Source organism: Chenopodium quinoa, unplaced genomic scaffold, assembly GCF_001683475.1.
Source record: "Chenopodium quinoa cultivar QQ74 unplaced genomic scaffold, ASM168347v1, whole genome shotgun sequence".
Lineage (NCBI taxonomy): Eukaryota > Viridiplantae > Streptophyta > Magnoliopsida > Caryophyllales > Amaranthaceae > Chenopodium > Chenopodium quinoa.
This window is the reverse complement of record NW_018743623.1, coordinates 133971-150094: the sequence shown is the minus strand read 5'-3', so window position 1 is coordinate 150094 and position 16124 is coordinate 133971. Positions and strand designations below refer to the sequence as shown.

The 16124-nt window shown below is 31.4% G+C and overlaps 1 protein-coding gene across 3 annotated transcripts; it reads left to right on the top strand.

The window, feature by feature from the left end:
* Positions 1 to 6352: 6352 nt before the first annotated feature.
* LOC110683155 (indole-3-glycerol phosphate synthase, chloroplastic-like) lies at positions 6353 to 13471 on the top strand. Of its 3 annotated transcripts, none has more exons than XM_021859501.1 (11): positions 6353 to 6515; positions 8061 to 8216; positions 8382 to 8645; positions 8772 to 8948; positions 10707 to 10781; positions 10872 to 10916; positions 11018 to 11182; positions 11742 to 11820; positions 11954 to 12095; positions 12195 to 12263; positions 13185 to 13471. In XM_021859501.1, the coding sequence occupies exons 2-11, from the start codon at positions 8070 to 8072 to the stop codon at positions 13207 to 13209; spliced, it is 1188 nt and encodes a 395-aa protein (XP_021715193.1). In that variant the 5' UTR covers positions 6353 to 6515; positions 8061 to 8069; the 3' UTR covers positions 13210 to 13471. The 3 variants fall into 3 exon arrangements, with proteins under 3 accessions (XP_021715193.1, XP_021715191.1, XP_021715192.1); XM_021859499.1 differs by having other exon boundaries at positions 6358 to 6515; positions 11954 to 12036; XM_021859500.1 differs by lacking the exon at positions 6353 to 6515 and adding an exon at positions 6728 to 6837 and having other exon boundaries at positions 11954 to 12036.
* The last annotated feature ends 2653 nt before the right edge of the window (positions 13472 to 16124 follow it).

Here is a 16124-nt window from a genome sequence, read left to right as displayed (position 1 = left end):
CAGAAGGCGATAATCAATAATCTTCACCAAAAGAACGACACCATGTGTTCTAAGTTCTAACAAGTAATAAGCAAGTTTTAAATCTTGTAATCAATAAATCATTTTCATAATAATTATAAGACCTTTATCTTTTAAATATGCTTTTTTTTTTTCTTTTTCTTTTGAAAGTATGTTTTTCTAGAAGTTGTTGCAATATTGATTAGTGTGAAACTAACCTAAGACTAATGCATGATTTTATGGGTCAATTAACTATGACAAGTAATTCACTGATTTGGGTTTGCCTTAGGTCCTGTTCTTTTGAGCTTCTAGGCAGAGCAGATTTCAGCAGAGCAGAGCAAATTTCATTATTATTATTATCATTAATTATTTATTATTATTATTATTATTATTATTATTACTATTATTATTATCATCGCATTATTATTATTATTATTATTATTATTATTATTATCATCATCGCATTATTATTATTATTACATTTATTATTTTTATAATATTATTATTATTATAATAATAATAATTATTATTATCGCATTATATTATTATTATTATTATTATTATTATTATTTATATTATTATTATCATTTTTATTATTATTATTAATATTATTATTAGTATTATTAATATTATTTTATTATCGCATTATTATTATTATTATTATTATTATTATCATCATCATCATTATTATTAATATTACTATTATTATTATTATTATTATTATCGCATTATTATTATTATTATTTGATTTTTTTTAGATTTTTTTACTCTTTTTATAACATTAGAAAATGTGTTAAATAATATAAAATATTAATTATTATCATTAAATATTAGTTATTATTATCAATTAATGTTATATATTAATTATTATTATTATATAAAATATTAATTATTATTATTACTAAAGATTAATGATTATTATCTATAAATATTAGTTATTATTATTATTGTTAATTATTATTTTTAAGCAGAGTAGAGCAGATTTCAGCAGAGTAGAGCAAAGCTGAACAGCTCAAAAGAACAAGGTCTTAGAGTGGTTGGGTGTAAAATATATTCTATGAAACAATAATTTTTCTAATTTTTTTTGTTTAGTTTATTAAAGATTGAAAAGGATCGATAAAATAATACTTACTCATTTTGTAAAGATAGTGAGCCATATTTCCCTCTCTAGTCTCTACCACTTCCTCTCGTGTATGCTCTCCCTTTCACTTTCATATTCCTTTCCTTTACAACGTTTCTTGTAAGGAACCAAATAATAAAAATCTGCTCTGTAGTTAGTAGATGATGTCTAATCAACTTTTATAAACAGTGCTTGGGACTTGAAACTTTACGTCGAGTGTTCATTTATTATTTTATTATGTATCTCCTAAGAAAATTATTTTCAATAAGTTAAAATTATTTTTTATTGAAAATATTTTCTATCATACCAAACAAGATCTCAATTCACTGTCGTATTCAATTTCATGTTGTAAAAATTCAGGCTTACTCATCCGTTGCCAATGGCTATCATGCTGGGTCAATACCTTCTCAAACCCAACTTAATTTTTGGACTTAGTTCCTGTGTATTGTAGTGGCAATAATCTTCTAGGCCCAAGCTAAGAGTGGAGCTCGAAGCAGTTTAAGTAATCACTATATCGATGATGAGCAATTTAGCATGTATAATGGTTGCAAAATTTTGAAAGATATTGAACAACACAAATTTTGGAATAAGGCGGACTTTCATTAATTTATTTTAAAACACAATCACCTAAAAGTATTTAAAGTTACCTAATACTTCTTCCGTCCCAGAATATATAAGACGTTGAACTTTTTTCACTATTCATGTATTAGCTTTGACCATAATTTTTTTACTAATATAATAAAAATATATTTTTACAGGTATCAAACTATTAATATAATTTTTTAAAATAATTTTCATTAATATTTAATCATATAAAAATAAAGTCAAACTAGTGCATTGACATGTGTGCAATGTTGACTGTGTCATGTATTCTGGGACAGAGGGAGTATAAAAGTTATCATTATTTTACCATAAATTTTACACTTAAAAAACACTTATAAATATGTTTGAAGTTAGGAAATTTCAGAAAATAACACCACAAAAAAAACCTAAATTTTGATTATAACACCACACAAAAAAAAAAAAAAAAAAAAAAAAAAAAAAAAAAACTTTTACTGTAACACCACAAAAAAAACTAAAAAATTTGATTTCACCACCTCGTAAAGGATTTTTGGATGGAATCCGTTAATGGAGCCATAACTGACATGTGTCAAATGCCTATTGGTTTTAAAAAAAATTATTAAAAAAAAAAAAAAAAAAAAACCCTAAACCCAAACCCATCCAGCTCCACCACCGGCACCACCTTTCCCCAGCCGCGCCGATAGCCTAATCCAAGTCGCCGGAACCTCCAGCCCCCACCAAAACCGCCAAAACCAGCCCTTACTCTCTTCCCCCTCCCCAAAAACCATCCCAGCTCCGCGTAGCGTCACATCTCCAACCACAAATTCACACCAAGCAACCCCGCAACCACCTCTGCCACTGCACAAAACCAATTTCCACCCCTTTGAACCACCGAAAATACCGATTCGCACCGATCCGGTGGATTGTGGTTGGTATTAGCGGTGGTTCGAAGGTGATGGGGTTCGAATTGGTTGTGATTGTGGTTGGTGTTTGCGGTGGTTCGAAGGTGCTAGGGTTTCAATTCGGCGGTTGGGGTTTCGAATTGGATGGGGTTTCAACGGTGAAGTTGTTGTTGCTGAGGGATGTGGTGATTTGCAGTGGGTAGGTGGTGATTTGCGGTGGGTTTCGCTGATTTTGGTGGGGCAGGAGTGCCGGCGGTGGGGGACAGGTGGTGCCGCTGGTGGGGTTGGGCCTGGTTAGGTTGTTTAGGGTTTTTTTTTTTTTTTATATTTTTTTTAAACCAATAGTTTAGTGACAAGTGTCTGTTGTGGGCCCCACTAACCAATTCCATCCAAGAATCCGTTAAGTGGTGGTGAAATCAAATTTTTAGTTTTTTTTGTAGTGTTACAATAAAAAGTTTTTTTTTTTTTTTGGTGTTATTATCAAAATCGTGTCTTTTTTGTAGTGTTATTATCAAATTAATCCTTGAAGTTATATAATTTGATCTTACATGAGTTACATCCCTTAGCTTAAGTATTACTCCTTCATGATTTTTTTTTGAAAAACATTATTACTCCTTCATGGGAGTATAGATTTCAAATTTTGTTTTTAATAGCATTTTTTATCTATAAAACTATCTACCACCTCTGTTAAGTACGTATTAGTTGCGAGTTTGAGGTATTATTTGTCAGATATAAAATATTTTAAAGTTGCAACTAATATATAACGGAAGTACTATTTGTGCACTTAAACAAATAATCAAGTAAAGTTTGACTCACTTGATAACATTTCTACATATGATCTTAGAGATTTTGAGTATGAATCTTATTTAAAATAAAATACATACACAAACCCTTATCATATATTTTCATTTACCAATAATTGTTTCGTACACCCGGGTGTACCATGTGCATGGTACACCCGGAAGAACATCACCCTATGAATAAAAGAACATTACCTATAAATAGAAGAATATTACATATAAATAAAAGAACATTACATATAAATAAAAGAACATTACATATAAATAAAAGAACATTACTTATAAATAAAAAAGTTCATAGGTATAATAATTTATTATACATTACAAACGAACATAGAGTACATCAAAAAGAATGTTACATAAAAAATACAGAACATTACATACAATAAAAGAACATAACTTAAAAATAAAATAACATTACATATAAATATAAAAGAACATTATCTTTCTGAAAAAGAACGTTACATATAAATAATGGAAAAATGCTACTACCCAAACCCATGAAAGAAGATGATGAACAACAATGGTAGTGCCAAAAATTCAAACAATCAAGTAATTTCATGATAATAAAGCTTTATATGAACAACAAACATTATCACAAAACACAAAATATATATAAAAATAACAAGCAAAGAGAGAGTTTACTATTGAAGCACAACCTAGGGTTTCATATTCATGAAGATGAACAAAGATGAACAAAGAAAGAGAAGTCATACCTCAAATGAGTAGAAAACCCTTGTAAAGTGAATTAATAATGGAAATCAAGCAAGTTGAACACTCAATTGCAAGTTTTTTTAGCCAAAATAAAAAATACCTAAAATTCTCAAATCATGAAAAATCCGAAAATTTGGTTGTGAAATTCGGATTTTGGAGTGTAAAATCTAGTATAAATGTGTTTGTGAGTGATGAATTAAGCACATAAAAACTATAAAAATCAAGAAATAAAATGGAAGAAGAAGTTAGAGGGAGAGGAGAGAGAGTATCAAAGAGCGAGAGAGAAAATGAATGGGTAAAATGAACATTACATTACATATAAAATAAAGAACATTACATATAAATGAGGCTTCATAAAAAAATAACATTACATATAAATAAAAGAACATTAAATTTATCCCAATGTTCTTTTATTTATATGTGATGTACTTCTGGGTGTACCATGCACATGGTACACCCCCCTCTACCATACTATTTTCATTTACTTTTCTTTTGCTATGTTTAAAAATCTATTATAAATTCAAACTATGAAAAAAATATTGATGTATTATATTCCGTGTATGAGTTAAGTTGATTTTGGGATAAAGTTGCAATTGAAGCATCACACACAAGTATTCAAATTGAGTGAGTGAGATTAAAAGTTAGTTTTTTTATTTTATTTTATTTTTCTTTTAATAGGGAAAGAAAAGTTAATACGATTTTAGACAAATAATAATAATAATAACAATAGTGATCACAACAACATACCAAAGTTATTAAAATCGGAGTCTACTTTGAATTGGAAAGGGTTCTCAGAATCGAATCGTAAAATCAAATCGTAGAATTGTAAGATTCTACCAACATGCATAATCAAGACGTCACATCCAAAATTAAATAAATATATTTAAATTATGAGTTTGAAACCTAATCATCAATCAATAACATAATACTAAAACAAAAACCAGGAATCACTTCCTGGTGCTGTTTTTTCCTTCTAAAATTCCCCTCTCCCTTTTTAGCAAAAATCTTTTATTTTTGGAATATCTGGATAAACAACAATAATAATATATTATTCCTAACCTTATATATTTTCTTTATAATAATTGTATTCCATTTTATTTTGTATTCTATTTACTTAAAATATTTACACAAAATTTTGAGAACTTTTAATTAAGGGAGAATAAACTATAATTTAGAAGGTTAAAATATGATGGAGAGTATAAAATAACGGGGCCAAAAATACAATATTAACATTTAAATTACCATTATATAGTTGTACAATAATGGAATTCAATAGGGAAAACAAAAAACATTTCTTTTCATGGTGTTAATTTGAAATCTTATGAAATAATAACAATTAAGTGAGTTTTCTGTTAAATATTTCTATAATAATTTACCAATTTATAACATTTTTCCCCTTCAAAAATCTATTAACTATTACTAAAACAGGTCATGCTTACATTGATCATTTTGGGCATATATCAAGCTATCATTAAAAAAAATTTCGCCAATAAAATATATGATGTCAGCTTCAAGTTTTTTTTTAAAAAAATTATTCTACTAAGTTTATTTTATGGAAGTACATTGTATAGTTCTTTTTTTTTTTTTTTTGGGACTAAATTAATGCATTTATAAAAAATCATACGACATCTACCTTGTATAGTTTTATTGGGAATAACATGCATCATTAATATAATATAATGTACACTATTTTAAAATATTTTCAACACAACTAATAATTTATTTTTTTTTAATAAATTTTGCCTTATTATTTCATTTTTCTTATATACATTGCATTTTTTTGTTCCACATGAGCTGCCTCATTTTTATATTATATCATAAATTAATTATGGAAAAAAAGGTTATCACTACCGTGCAACGCACGAGCACTAATCTAGTTATTAATATAAATCGTAAATCGAATCGTATGACATACATAAATTGTAACGTAAGATTCTAAGATTTAAATCGGGATTTTAATAACAATGCTTATATGTACTTAAAAAAAACAATGGATCACATGGGTTTAAAATTTTAAACCGAGCACTAAAATAAAAAAAAGGAAGTTACCCTTTTCTACCATCTATAGGAAAGAGATATTCTCGATTTTTTACAAAAAAATTTATTTTTTGAGAGAGGGATATTCTCGATTTTTTAAAATAAAAGTTTAGAAGTTTTGGTGGTAAAAAACAATTTTTTGTTTTTTTTGGGTGATAAAAGTAAAAAAATCCTATTATTTTTACTTGATTATAAATTTATTCAGAACATTTAAAAAAAAATTAATAAAAAAATATTTTGATTTTATTTGGTAAGGGTGAAAGGAAGGCAGGAGCAAACAAGCATCTCATATTTACAAAATAAAATCAACCGCAAAATCAATTTCCGGAGGAGCTTTTTATTCTCAAAATCTAAACCTCCAGCTAAACGGCTACTTCCACTCAGGTTCGTCCTCATAATTTTTATATTCTTCATTTTCAATTACATTAGATTATTATTATTATTATTATTATTATTATTATTATTATTATTATTATTATTATTATTATTATTATTATTATTATTATTATTATTATTATTATTTATTTTTTTTTTTTTTTTTTTTTCTGTAACTGTCAACAAATTATGCTTATTGATTTATCTTCGCTATTTCAATGGGTAATCTAAAATCTTATCTTGAAAAATCGAAAGATTGATTTAAGTTAAATGTGGGATTTTTAATTTAGAATAAAGTTACGATTTTGGCAATTTTAATTGAAAATCATTGGTAATTTAAGAACATGCAAGTTTTTCCTTTTCCCAATTTTTTATTTTTGTTTACTTATACTTAAATTTCTCGAGAATTTTACTGTCGATCATGCTTGGTTTAGTGTATGTTGATGTCTTAGAAATATGCTTATGCAATTAAGTTTTTTTTTTTTTTTTTTTTTCAGAATGTGAAAATAATTACATTCTCATGTTGTTGTATACTATGGGTTGAATAAGTGAAATTTGGTTCGGGTGTTGCGGTTTCCAAGGTTATAATACATGGGTTGGATTTCTCTTGCCTCTTGGTTTTGTGTTGGGAAAATTTCAGAGTGGATAAAATAAGTGCTTGCTATTTTCTAGATTAGTAGGCATTAGGTCATAATCAGTGTTTAAAAAGACTCAAGATGTATTAAGGCAACCGGGTTCCTAGAGGCTAGAGCTCGTGCGATGTTAGGATATATCCCATGTGTGTGAACTGTGGAGAAAAAATTTCCCACATCCGAAGATAGGTAGGAAGGTAGTGGCATGTACGGTTTGTGGGTTACTCCCTTGTTTTGGCATATGGTTTTAGGACGGAACCATGTTGGGTATTGGTGGCCTCTCCTCGTCAAATCGTATCAGAGCTAGGCTACAAGAGCAAATGCAATTGTGGGCCCTAAAGGTTGATTAATGTGATGTGAAGTTAGAGTTCATGTGGAGTGGTGCTAGTGCTACCGACTTTGTGACTTGAGAGTAAAGGTGTCTATTTAAGGGGGAGTTGTGCCGAGCCTGGAACAAACATGTGAATTGTGAAGGGGAGGTTGTTGCCCGTGTGTGTAAAAAATGTTGTACCACATTAGAAGCTTGGTAGGGAAGTGACTAACATACAAAGGTTGTGGGCTACTCTTCTTATTGACGTATGGATTTAGGAGGGAACCCCACTTGACTTGTGTATTCATGGGTCTTGCGTAGACGTGAGGTGTGGGCTACTCTTCCAATTGACATATGGTTGTAGGATGGAACCCCACACCCACTTGACTTGTGTATTCCTAGGTTTTGCATAGCCATGAGGTGCAATTTTTAAATTTAGAGATTTTTTTTTTTTGTAAAAACAGGCTACAAACAGTAAAGCAGTAGTGTTCCTTTTTGTGAGCCTTAATGTTCCTCTATGTGCACCTTAGGCATGTAAATTCAGTGTATTATTTATCTATACACTAGTTTACTCAATGTTATAAAGATTAACTGACTTTGAAAACCTCGCAGTGCTAACTAATGGAGGGTGTTATAGCACTGATGCGGCCAGTGCCTGTATCAACCAAGCCCGGAGTTGCATTATATCGAATCTCTGTCAGAAGATCTTCTCCATATATATCAACAAATTTTAGTAAACGTAATGGTTGTTTGATTCGAGCTCAACAGGTACCCTTTTGCATATCTTGGAAATGGAACTAATTATATTGTGGCCTTCATTGTTGATTTTAGAATTTTTTGCATAAGTTTGAGCTTAGAGTGTCTCACGTTTATACCGTGCTACAAGTTTTCATGCTACAAGCAACCAAAGTTGTAATGCGTTTGTTTATGTAGCTTGACTCCAGGGAAGCATCTGCTACAGTAACGCCACCCGTGAGTGATTCCCAAGACAATGCCCTTAAATTGAAAGTTTGGGAGGTGGGGAGGTTACAAGAGGAAGTAGCTGCTACCCAAGGAATAAAAATCAGGAGACGACCGCCAACAGGGCCCCCTATGCACTATGTTGGCCCTTTTGAGTTTCGGATTCAAAGTGAAGGCAATACGCCACGAAATATCTTGGAGGAAATTATATGGCACAAGGACGTGGAACTCGCACAGGTAAACTAGGATAGTCATAAACTTTTGACACCCCTTCCCCTTTTTCTGCCTGCTATCTTACCTTTACTCTTTACTGGCTTCCTCTTTTTTTTTTTTTTTTGTCTTTCCCTTTTCAATTCTCCATAGTGGAAAGAGAAAAAGCCCCTTGTTTCTTTGAAGAAGGCCCTTGGTGCTGCTCCTCCAACGAGGGATTTCATTGGTGCTCTGAGAGCAGCTCAACAGAGAACGGGATTGCCTGGTTTAATTGCAGAAGTAAAAAAAGCTTCACCAAGTAGAGGTGTTCTGAGAGAAGACTTTGATCCGGTATTCTTTTTTTCCTAGTTTCCCTAATATAGTATTGAATCCTAAATTCGTTTTTAGTCATCCACTTTTGCTGTCGTAATGTCTTTTTGTGAGGATTATTATTTTACATGATGATTGTTGTCTTCACATTTTGTATAATTGTTTAATCTTCTGCCTTTCTGCTGGGTGATCTCTGATTCAACAAGAGCAGCTAGTGAGCATTGATGTGCAATAGTTTAGAAGGTTTGACTTTGTTTTTTTTTTGTTTATTTGTTTTGGCAATAGCAAGTAGACTGCGAAAGTCAATCGGGAGGACATGCGGGGCCATTTAAATCCTTAGGTAGTTAAGGTATATGCCTAGGGCTCTACTAAATACTTCCTCCGTTTCTTTTTAGTTGACACGTTTCTTTAGTCACGTTTGGCAATGCATAACTTCGACCATTTATATCTTTAATTACCGATAAACAAAAATTATAAAAAGTTGATATTTTGAAAGCATATATCATGACAAATCTAACAAGATCCCACATGACTACATTTTTCATTACATACAAAGCACAAAATACGGTCAATGGGGAGCGAGTGAATAGTGCTAAAGTCAAAACGTGTCTTACTAAAAAAAACGAAGGTAGTAGTAAATTGAAGACTTGATCTGAAAATAAAGGAGGCCATAATGCCATCCACCGCAATAACTACAAATGATTACCTTGGTATTTATTTCATAAAAGTTTTTATTGTGCATGCATGATATTATCTTAAATTGAGTTGGTTTAAATGAATATAAGAAGCATCTATATAATGCAATATTATCATTATTATAGTGAGGGTGTATTTTATTCACCTGATTTTCACTTATCTGAACTTAATTTAACTTAATTGAACTTATCTTAACTTATCTGAACTTATTAAAACTTATTTTAGTTGTAATTTGAACTTAGGCAACCCTTATCCGAACTTATTTTTCCTGAATTGAACTTGTCTGAACTTATTTTTCCTTAACTGAACTTATCTTAACTTATATGAACTTATTAAACCTGAAATAAATGAAAATAAAGTGAACAGAACAGTCCCTGAATATATAATGTGCCATAAATACAACTGATTTTTTATACAAAAACAAAAAGGTTAATATTGTGTCTCTGATGCATGTTAAAGTGTTGAATGATGATTTTTAGAGAAAGGTTGCCTTTAATATAGGTACCTGTTATTTTTTTAGAGGTCTTATATCACTTATTAGTGCTTTTATCAGTTTAGGCACATACATTGGTTAGTAAATAGTTCCAAGTCTTCCAACTTCTAATGTTGAGTTTAGGGATCTATCGCTTCTCAATCCTCTCCACCCCCTCTTATATCTGATGGGTCCTTTAAGATAACAATCTTTAGCTCTGAATGCAATGAACTGGTGTTAGGGAAGAGGGGCAATTTAGGGAGTAGAGCTATAATAAAGTTAGTTAATTTGTTAGAGAAATGCTCTATAAATAGAGCTAGTTAGAAAGATATAAGCGTGTTAAATATTGTTGAATGTATTGGGTGAGCTTTAGAAGGCTAGATTGGGAGAGAATTCACCTCTCGATAGTGGAACTATAATACAAAACTGCTGTAATTCAGTTTATTAATTAAAAACCACCATCTTCTTCCTTTATGCTATTTATGATGCTCAGGCTATGATAATTCATAGCATGGCCTAAATGATGATCCTAGTAGCTGTAAGTCACAAATTTTCTCATATATACAAATACAGATTATGTTAGGTTCAGAGCTTTACTTTCTTTTATACAGGTTGAAATAGCAAAAGCTTATGAGAAAGGTGGAGCTGCATGTCTGAGTGTTCTGACAGATAAGAAGTTTTTTCAGGTAATGTCACCACTCAATTATTTTTCCAATATTACCTTGTTATGCACCAAAATGATGCCAATTCCTTTTTTCACGAATTTATGAACATAGGGAAGCTATGAGAATCTGGCAGCTATACGCAATGCTGGAATCAAGGTCTGGGATTTTGGGACTGTCTGTTCTTTCTTGATATGAAGCTCTGATCTTTATCTAATAAGTCGACAATAAATTGGTGTAATGGAATTTCTGTAATGCAGTGTCCTTTGTTATGCAAAGAATTCATAGTGGAAGCTTGGCAATTATTCTATGCTAGGACTAAAGGAGCAGATGCAGTTCTCTTGATTGCTGGTGTTCTGACTGATCTAGACATTAAGTACATGATCAAGATATGCAAGATACTGGGACTAGCAGCACTAGTTGAGGTAAATTTACGTTCTTTTTATACTTCATAATCATTTTTATTTTTTTAATGTGGTTGAATTATTGCGCATTACACTTTTATGTATGAAATGATAGTTTGAGCTATCCTATAGTTGGCTTAAAATTAAAATACTGATCATGATTATTTTTGCAACGCCGTAAAAACTTATGCAACTTGGTTCATGCCTGTAACACCTCTATAGATTCTTTAATTTACTTAATTGTCCAAGATGAATCAATCAGATCGAAGTACTATTTTCATCAGGATTAGCCTTTTGTAGGTCATTAGCACCAATTTTTATCTGGGGTATGGAGAATTTTAATACTTAGCTAACTTTTTTTTTTTTTTTTTTGTTATTGAGCTACAATAGAACCCTAGATGACAGGTCAGGCTCAGCAGCTCAAGTAACTCAACGCAGATTGATTTATGTTCTGTAGGAGTTAAATCTGAAGTAAAAGGATTTAACTTGTTTTTATGATTATATTATAATAGGATATTCTTAATTGCTTATATTTGGACTATTAAGTATTACTTGGGACTAAATATGTTGTTCATATCAGGTGCATAATGAAAGGGAAATGGATCGTGTGCTTGGAATAGATGGGATTAAATTGGTGGGAATCAACAATAGGAATCTTGGTAAGATTTTTATAGTCCACTCAGAAATACAGACCTGTATGGCTGCATGAACAGTTCTTTTTTGTTCAATTATTTCTTTGTTTGGATTAGACACGAGTTTTTAAGAGGTTAACATTGCTTTGCTCATCTATAGAGACGTTCACTGTTGATATTAGTAATACAAGGAATCTTCTTGATGCAAGACGTACACAAATTATTCGTGAAAAGGGCATTATTGTGAGTTTCTTTCCTATCTATTCTCTGGAGTCTGGACTTGAATATCCTTTCCCTTTGGGGTGTGTACTGTAAATTTTTCATTTGTTACAAGGGCAATCATTTCATCAACATCTAAAACCTATATCTTCCATCATTCTAAGCATTTTCTTGATTATCAGGTGGTTGGTGAGTCTGGACTTTTCACTCCTGCTGATATTGCTTATGTTCAAGAGGCTGGAGTTGAAGCGGTGAGTTCCACAAATTTGTCACATCATTAAATTTGGATTTCTATTTACGTTAGCATCATTTTGTTAGCTGTTCTTGTTTTGCATGAACGCAAGTTCTTATACATGGATGAGTTTCGTTACTCGGACTCGGGTACCCAAGTCCTACACAAGTACATGTCCAAGTGTCTGAATCAGCTATTTTGTGATAATTTACATAATTTTGAACTAAAATGAAGTGTCTAAGTGTCCTACCCATGCCTCAGTGTCGAGGGTCCAACACGGGTATTTGAGGTAAAATGAAGAGTCTGAGTAACCATAGTGGATGAGTGTGCATGTGTGATTATGAAACAATTTCATGCCTAGACTGAGGCATGTCTCTGCCATCCTCTTGTGTCCTCCCTGGTATAAGAAAGACTGGACTGAGTCATGTCCCTGCCATCCTCTTGTGTCAAAGAGATACTGCTTGTGGTTGATACACATTTGAACTATTATCTTTTTGGCGAAGGGGGTTGATGTTTCTAACATGTTGATCACCTCATTTTCGGGTGATGATTTTCTAGCCAACTTTTGGGATACATCTATTTATTAACTGTTTTGAAGCTCAGCTTATGTTAATTCCTAATCTATAAACAATCAGGTCAATTATTAAAATCTTGGATCAGTTTTTTTTGAAGGAAGAGAGGGTGGGGGAGGGGGGGGGGGGGGGGGGTGGAGGGAGGGAGCCTGTTTGATCTCATCATAATTTGTAACTGCCTCCAGGTGACCATGATACTTGGACCAATTAGCAGATTCTAGTCAAATTTGGAGCACAAAATAAAAATTCTTGGCTACTAAGTAGAAACTCATCAATACACCTCACATTTTTTATAACAACTTGCATATGTGATGCATGATTGTGTATCTTTTATATACTCAAAATTGATAAAATTAGTTGATGTGCAGGTCTTGGTTGGTGAATCCCTTGTAAAACAACCAGATCCTGCAAAGGGGATTGCTAATCTTTTTGGTAAAGATATATCTGTATGAACCACAAATTATGGAGCACCAATTTTGAACATCAAGCAAAGTTGTAGGTTCTGTAAATTCATAGTAATACAAATTTTTTGTTACTAAGCTGTTGCTGTCTGTTGTCGCGAATTGGTGCCAGGCACTCCTGTTGTAACTTTGACATCACAAACATCACAATTTGTACGTATGCAGTTCTATATCAGTTTCACTTGTTTAACTAAGAGAAACAGGCTTATGCATTGCCAAACTGTCTTCAGTCAGCGTCATATTTTTCTGTCATGCCTTTTCTTCTCAGATTGTGTTAAAGCAAATAGACTGGACCCGAGGGTATAAGCAGAGCAATATAAGAAGCTTTACTAGGTGCATCCGAACATGAGCAAAGTGCTACCAAACCTGTATTTTAGATTAATAAAGTGTCTTTTGCAGTAGTTGAGTGTGTGGGTTTAAAATGGGACATTCTAACTCTTGGGTAGATGGCGCGGTCCAAATACTTTGCCATAATAGGACTGGAGTCTGGAGATTGTGAGGCTAGAGTGTGAAAAGGCAAGCCCATTAATTAGGGTGCTAAATCTAATTAAAGTTTAGGGCTGGATGATACTGGAATTCTATACATTTTTCATCATACTTTTGTGCTCGCATGGTACTAGTAAAACGAGTATGTATAATTAGTTCATTAGTTGCAGTCTTGCAGATACTCGAGTGTAATTTTACACTCTCGCACTATCCCCCTTCAACATGATACCATCTGGTGTAGGATGGACACCCTCGAAGATGTAAGGATAAAAGCTTAATTAAGCAATGATGTAAAGTTAGTAATTAGGTTCAGTTCACGTAAGGTTTTTAGTCAATTTTTGGGATGGACACCCTAAGAAATTTAGGGATTAAAATTGTTAAACTCGTATTTGAGAGTCCGACTTTTTTGGTTAAAAACTTCAAACTTTTACATTATGTACTTTATTAACTCATTATAATTTTTATGTGTGCAACTTTGTAAGGGCTGTCTCATGTGTATCAAAGTCCATTGTTAACAAGTTTTCTTTGAAAGAAAGTTCACACGGTGTCTAAATTGGTAATGCGTGTGGGATAATAGATTTTTTTATAAAAAAAATAAAAGAAAAAAAAAAAACAGCACATAACTGAAATTATAATTGCTTTACCGATCAAATTATTATAGAATCAAATACAAATTTATTACCATTACGACAATATTGTGAAAATTCTAATGTAGTCTTATGACTTTTGACTATCACAATTTTTTTTTTGAAAATGGACGGCTGAGATTGTTTGCTTTTTTATTTACCTTTAATAAGTAATTTTAATTCAATTCTTTAAAAAAAAAAAGTAATTTTAATTCAAAATTATTTTTTTAATTATTTTATATATATTTTTTAATTTAGAATTTCGAAAATATTAAAAAAATAATTTCTAGAAGATAAAAATAATTTTTAATTAAAATTACTAATTAAAAATAAATAAAAAAAACAAATAATCTCAACCGTCCATTTTAAAAAATTGTGATAGTCAAAAGTCATAAGAATCATCTCAATATTGCGCAGGTGCTACTCCGTATCAACAGCAAGCTTATAGTCCCCTACTTTGAAAAATAATCACCAATAACTTATGTAACACACCCACACACACAAAAAAAAAAAAAAAAAAGGTGCAACCAACAACTCTCCTTATCAAACAGCTCTTTGCTCGACTGACTAAGATAAAAAATCATAGGTACACCCGAATTCAAGCCTTATGTTGGAGGGACATATCGAGTCATTGTCATATGGTTCAATTGGATTGTCTTTGGTCTTATGAATGAAGGTTAGGAGCCACATTTTGTATATCTGACCATAGTAAATACTTTAAATTATAGAGTTATATAGTGTGGCCTAGGAAGTAGTAGTAAGGGTCATTTACCCTGCATTATGTTGGAAAAAACATTATTGAGATTTGAGAAGATAGTACGAAATTATTGTGATTATGAGAGTACGACGTTCTATTCGACAAAACTAGCTATCGTTATTCTACTGGTTAATGGACTAATGGTTCTTTGTGAGGTGTGAAAATAGTTGTTTGACGTATATTGACGTTCAACTATATTAACTATCGATGATTTAAATTAAATAAATTAAAATGAAAGGTTTAAAATAATAAAAGTATCAACCGGAAATTTTCTTAATTGTTAGATTTGGTAAAAGGTATTCCAAAACTAAGTTAGCTACTTTCACATGTACCTCACTATTTCAAATGGATTAAAAGTCATTAGTCTGTCACTACTTTACCAAACACTAATAAAGATGAAGATTTTACATCATTACATTATTCTTACCTTCAAGATCGAGAGTGAGGGATAGCTCGTGGCCGTATGTGCTTAGAGCTTCCCTTCCGATTTCAGGGGATTTTGGGATTGATTCTCATCACCCGCCTTTATCACGGAACTTGGCAAGTTTTTTTTACTGGCTCCATCATTACAAAAAATTAAAAATAAAAATAATGGATAGAAAAAAGAGTGACAGAAACAAAAGACAAGAGCAGGGTGAATCCGTATACATTGTCCTTCACACCTGACCATAGATAATGTCATACGTAGTAATACTGTAAATGTTTTTGTATTGTACCTTATAAGTCTGATCACCACTTACTTACCATCAAACTGTCACGAAAATTACCATTTTATACTTATTTTTTTGGTAAAAATAAATAAATAAATAAAATAAATTGAGCAAAATGCAACAAAGCTATAACTGACAAATAAAATTTATGTGGAGTATACGATTCTGAAAATCTTGATAAACATGTGGGAATTTGGTGAAATTCAGAAACTGAATTCTCTGGAAATAGTACAAATTGGTAGGAAGTTTTATGGGGAGGGAACGAGAG

Bases quoted from the DNA above. Each gene is read 5' to 3' on its own strand.
- LOC110683155 (XM_021859501.1), top strand. From the start codon at position 8,070: ATGGAGGGTGTTATAGCACTGATGCGGCCAGTGCCTGTATCAACCAAG. The intron at 11,183-11,741 runs GTAAATTTACGT...TGTTCATATCAG, and splicing joins GACTAGCAGCACTAGTTGAG to GTGCATAATGAAAGGGAAAT. The intron at 11,821-11,953 runs GTAAGATTTTTA...GCTCATCTATAG, and splicing joins AATCAACAATAGGAATCTTG to AGACGTTCACTGTTGATATT.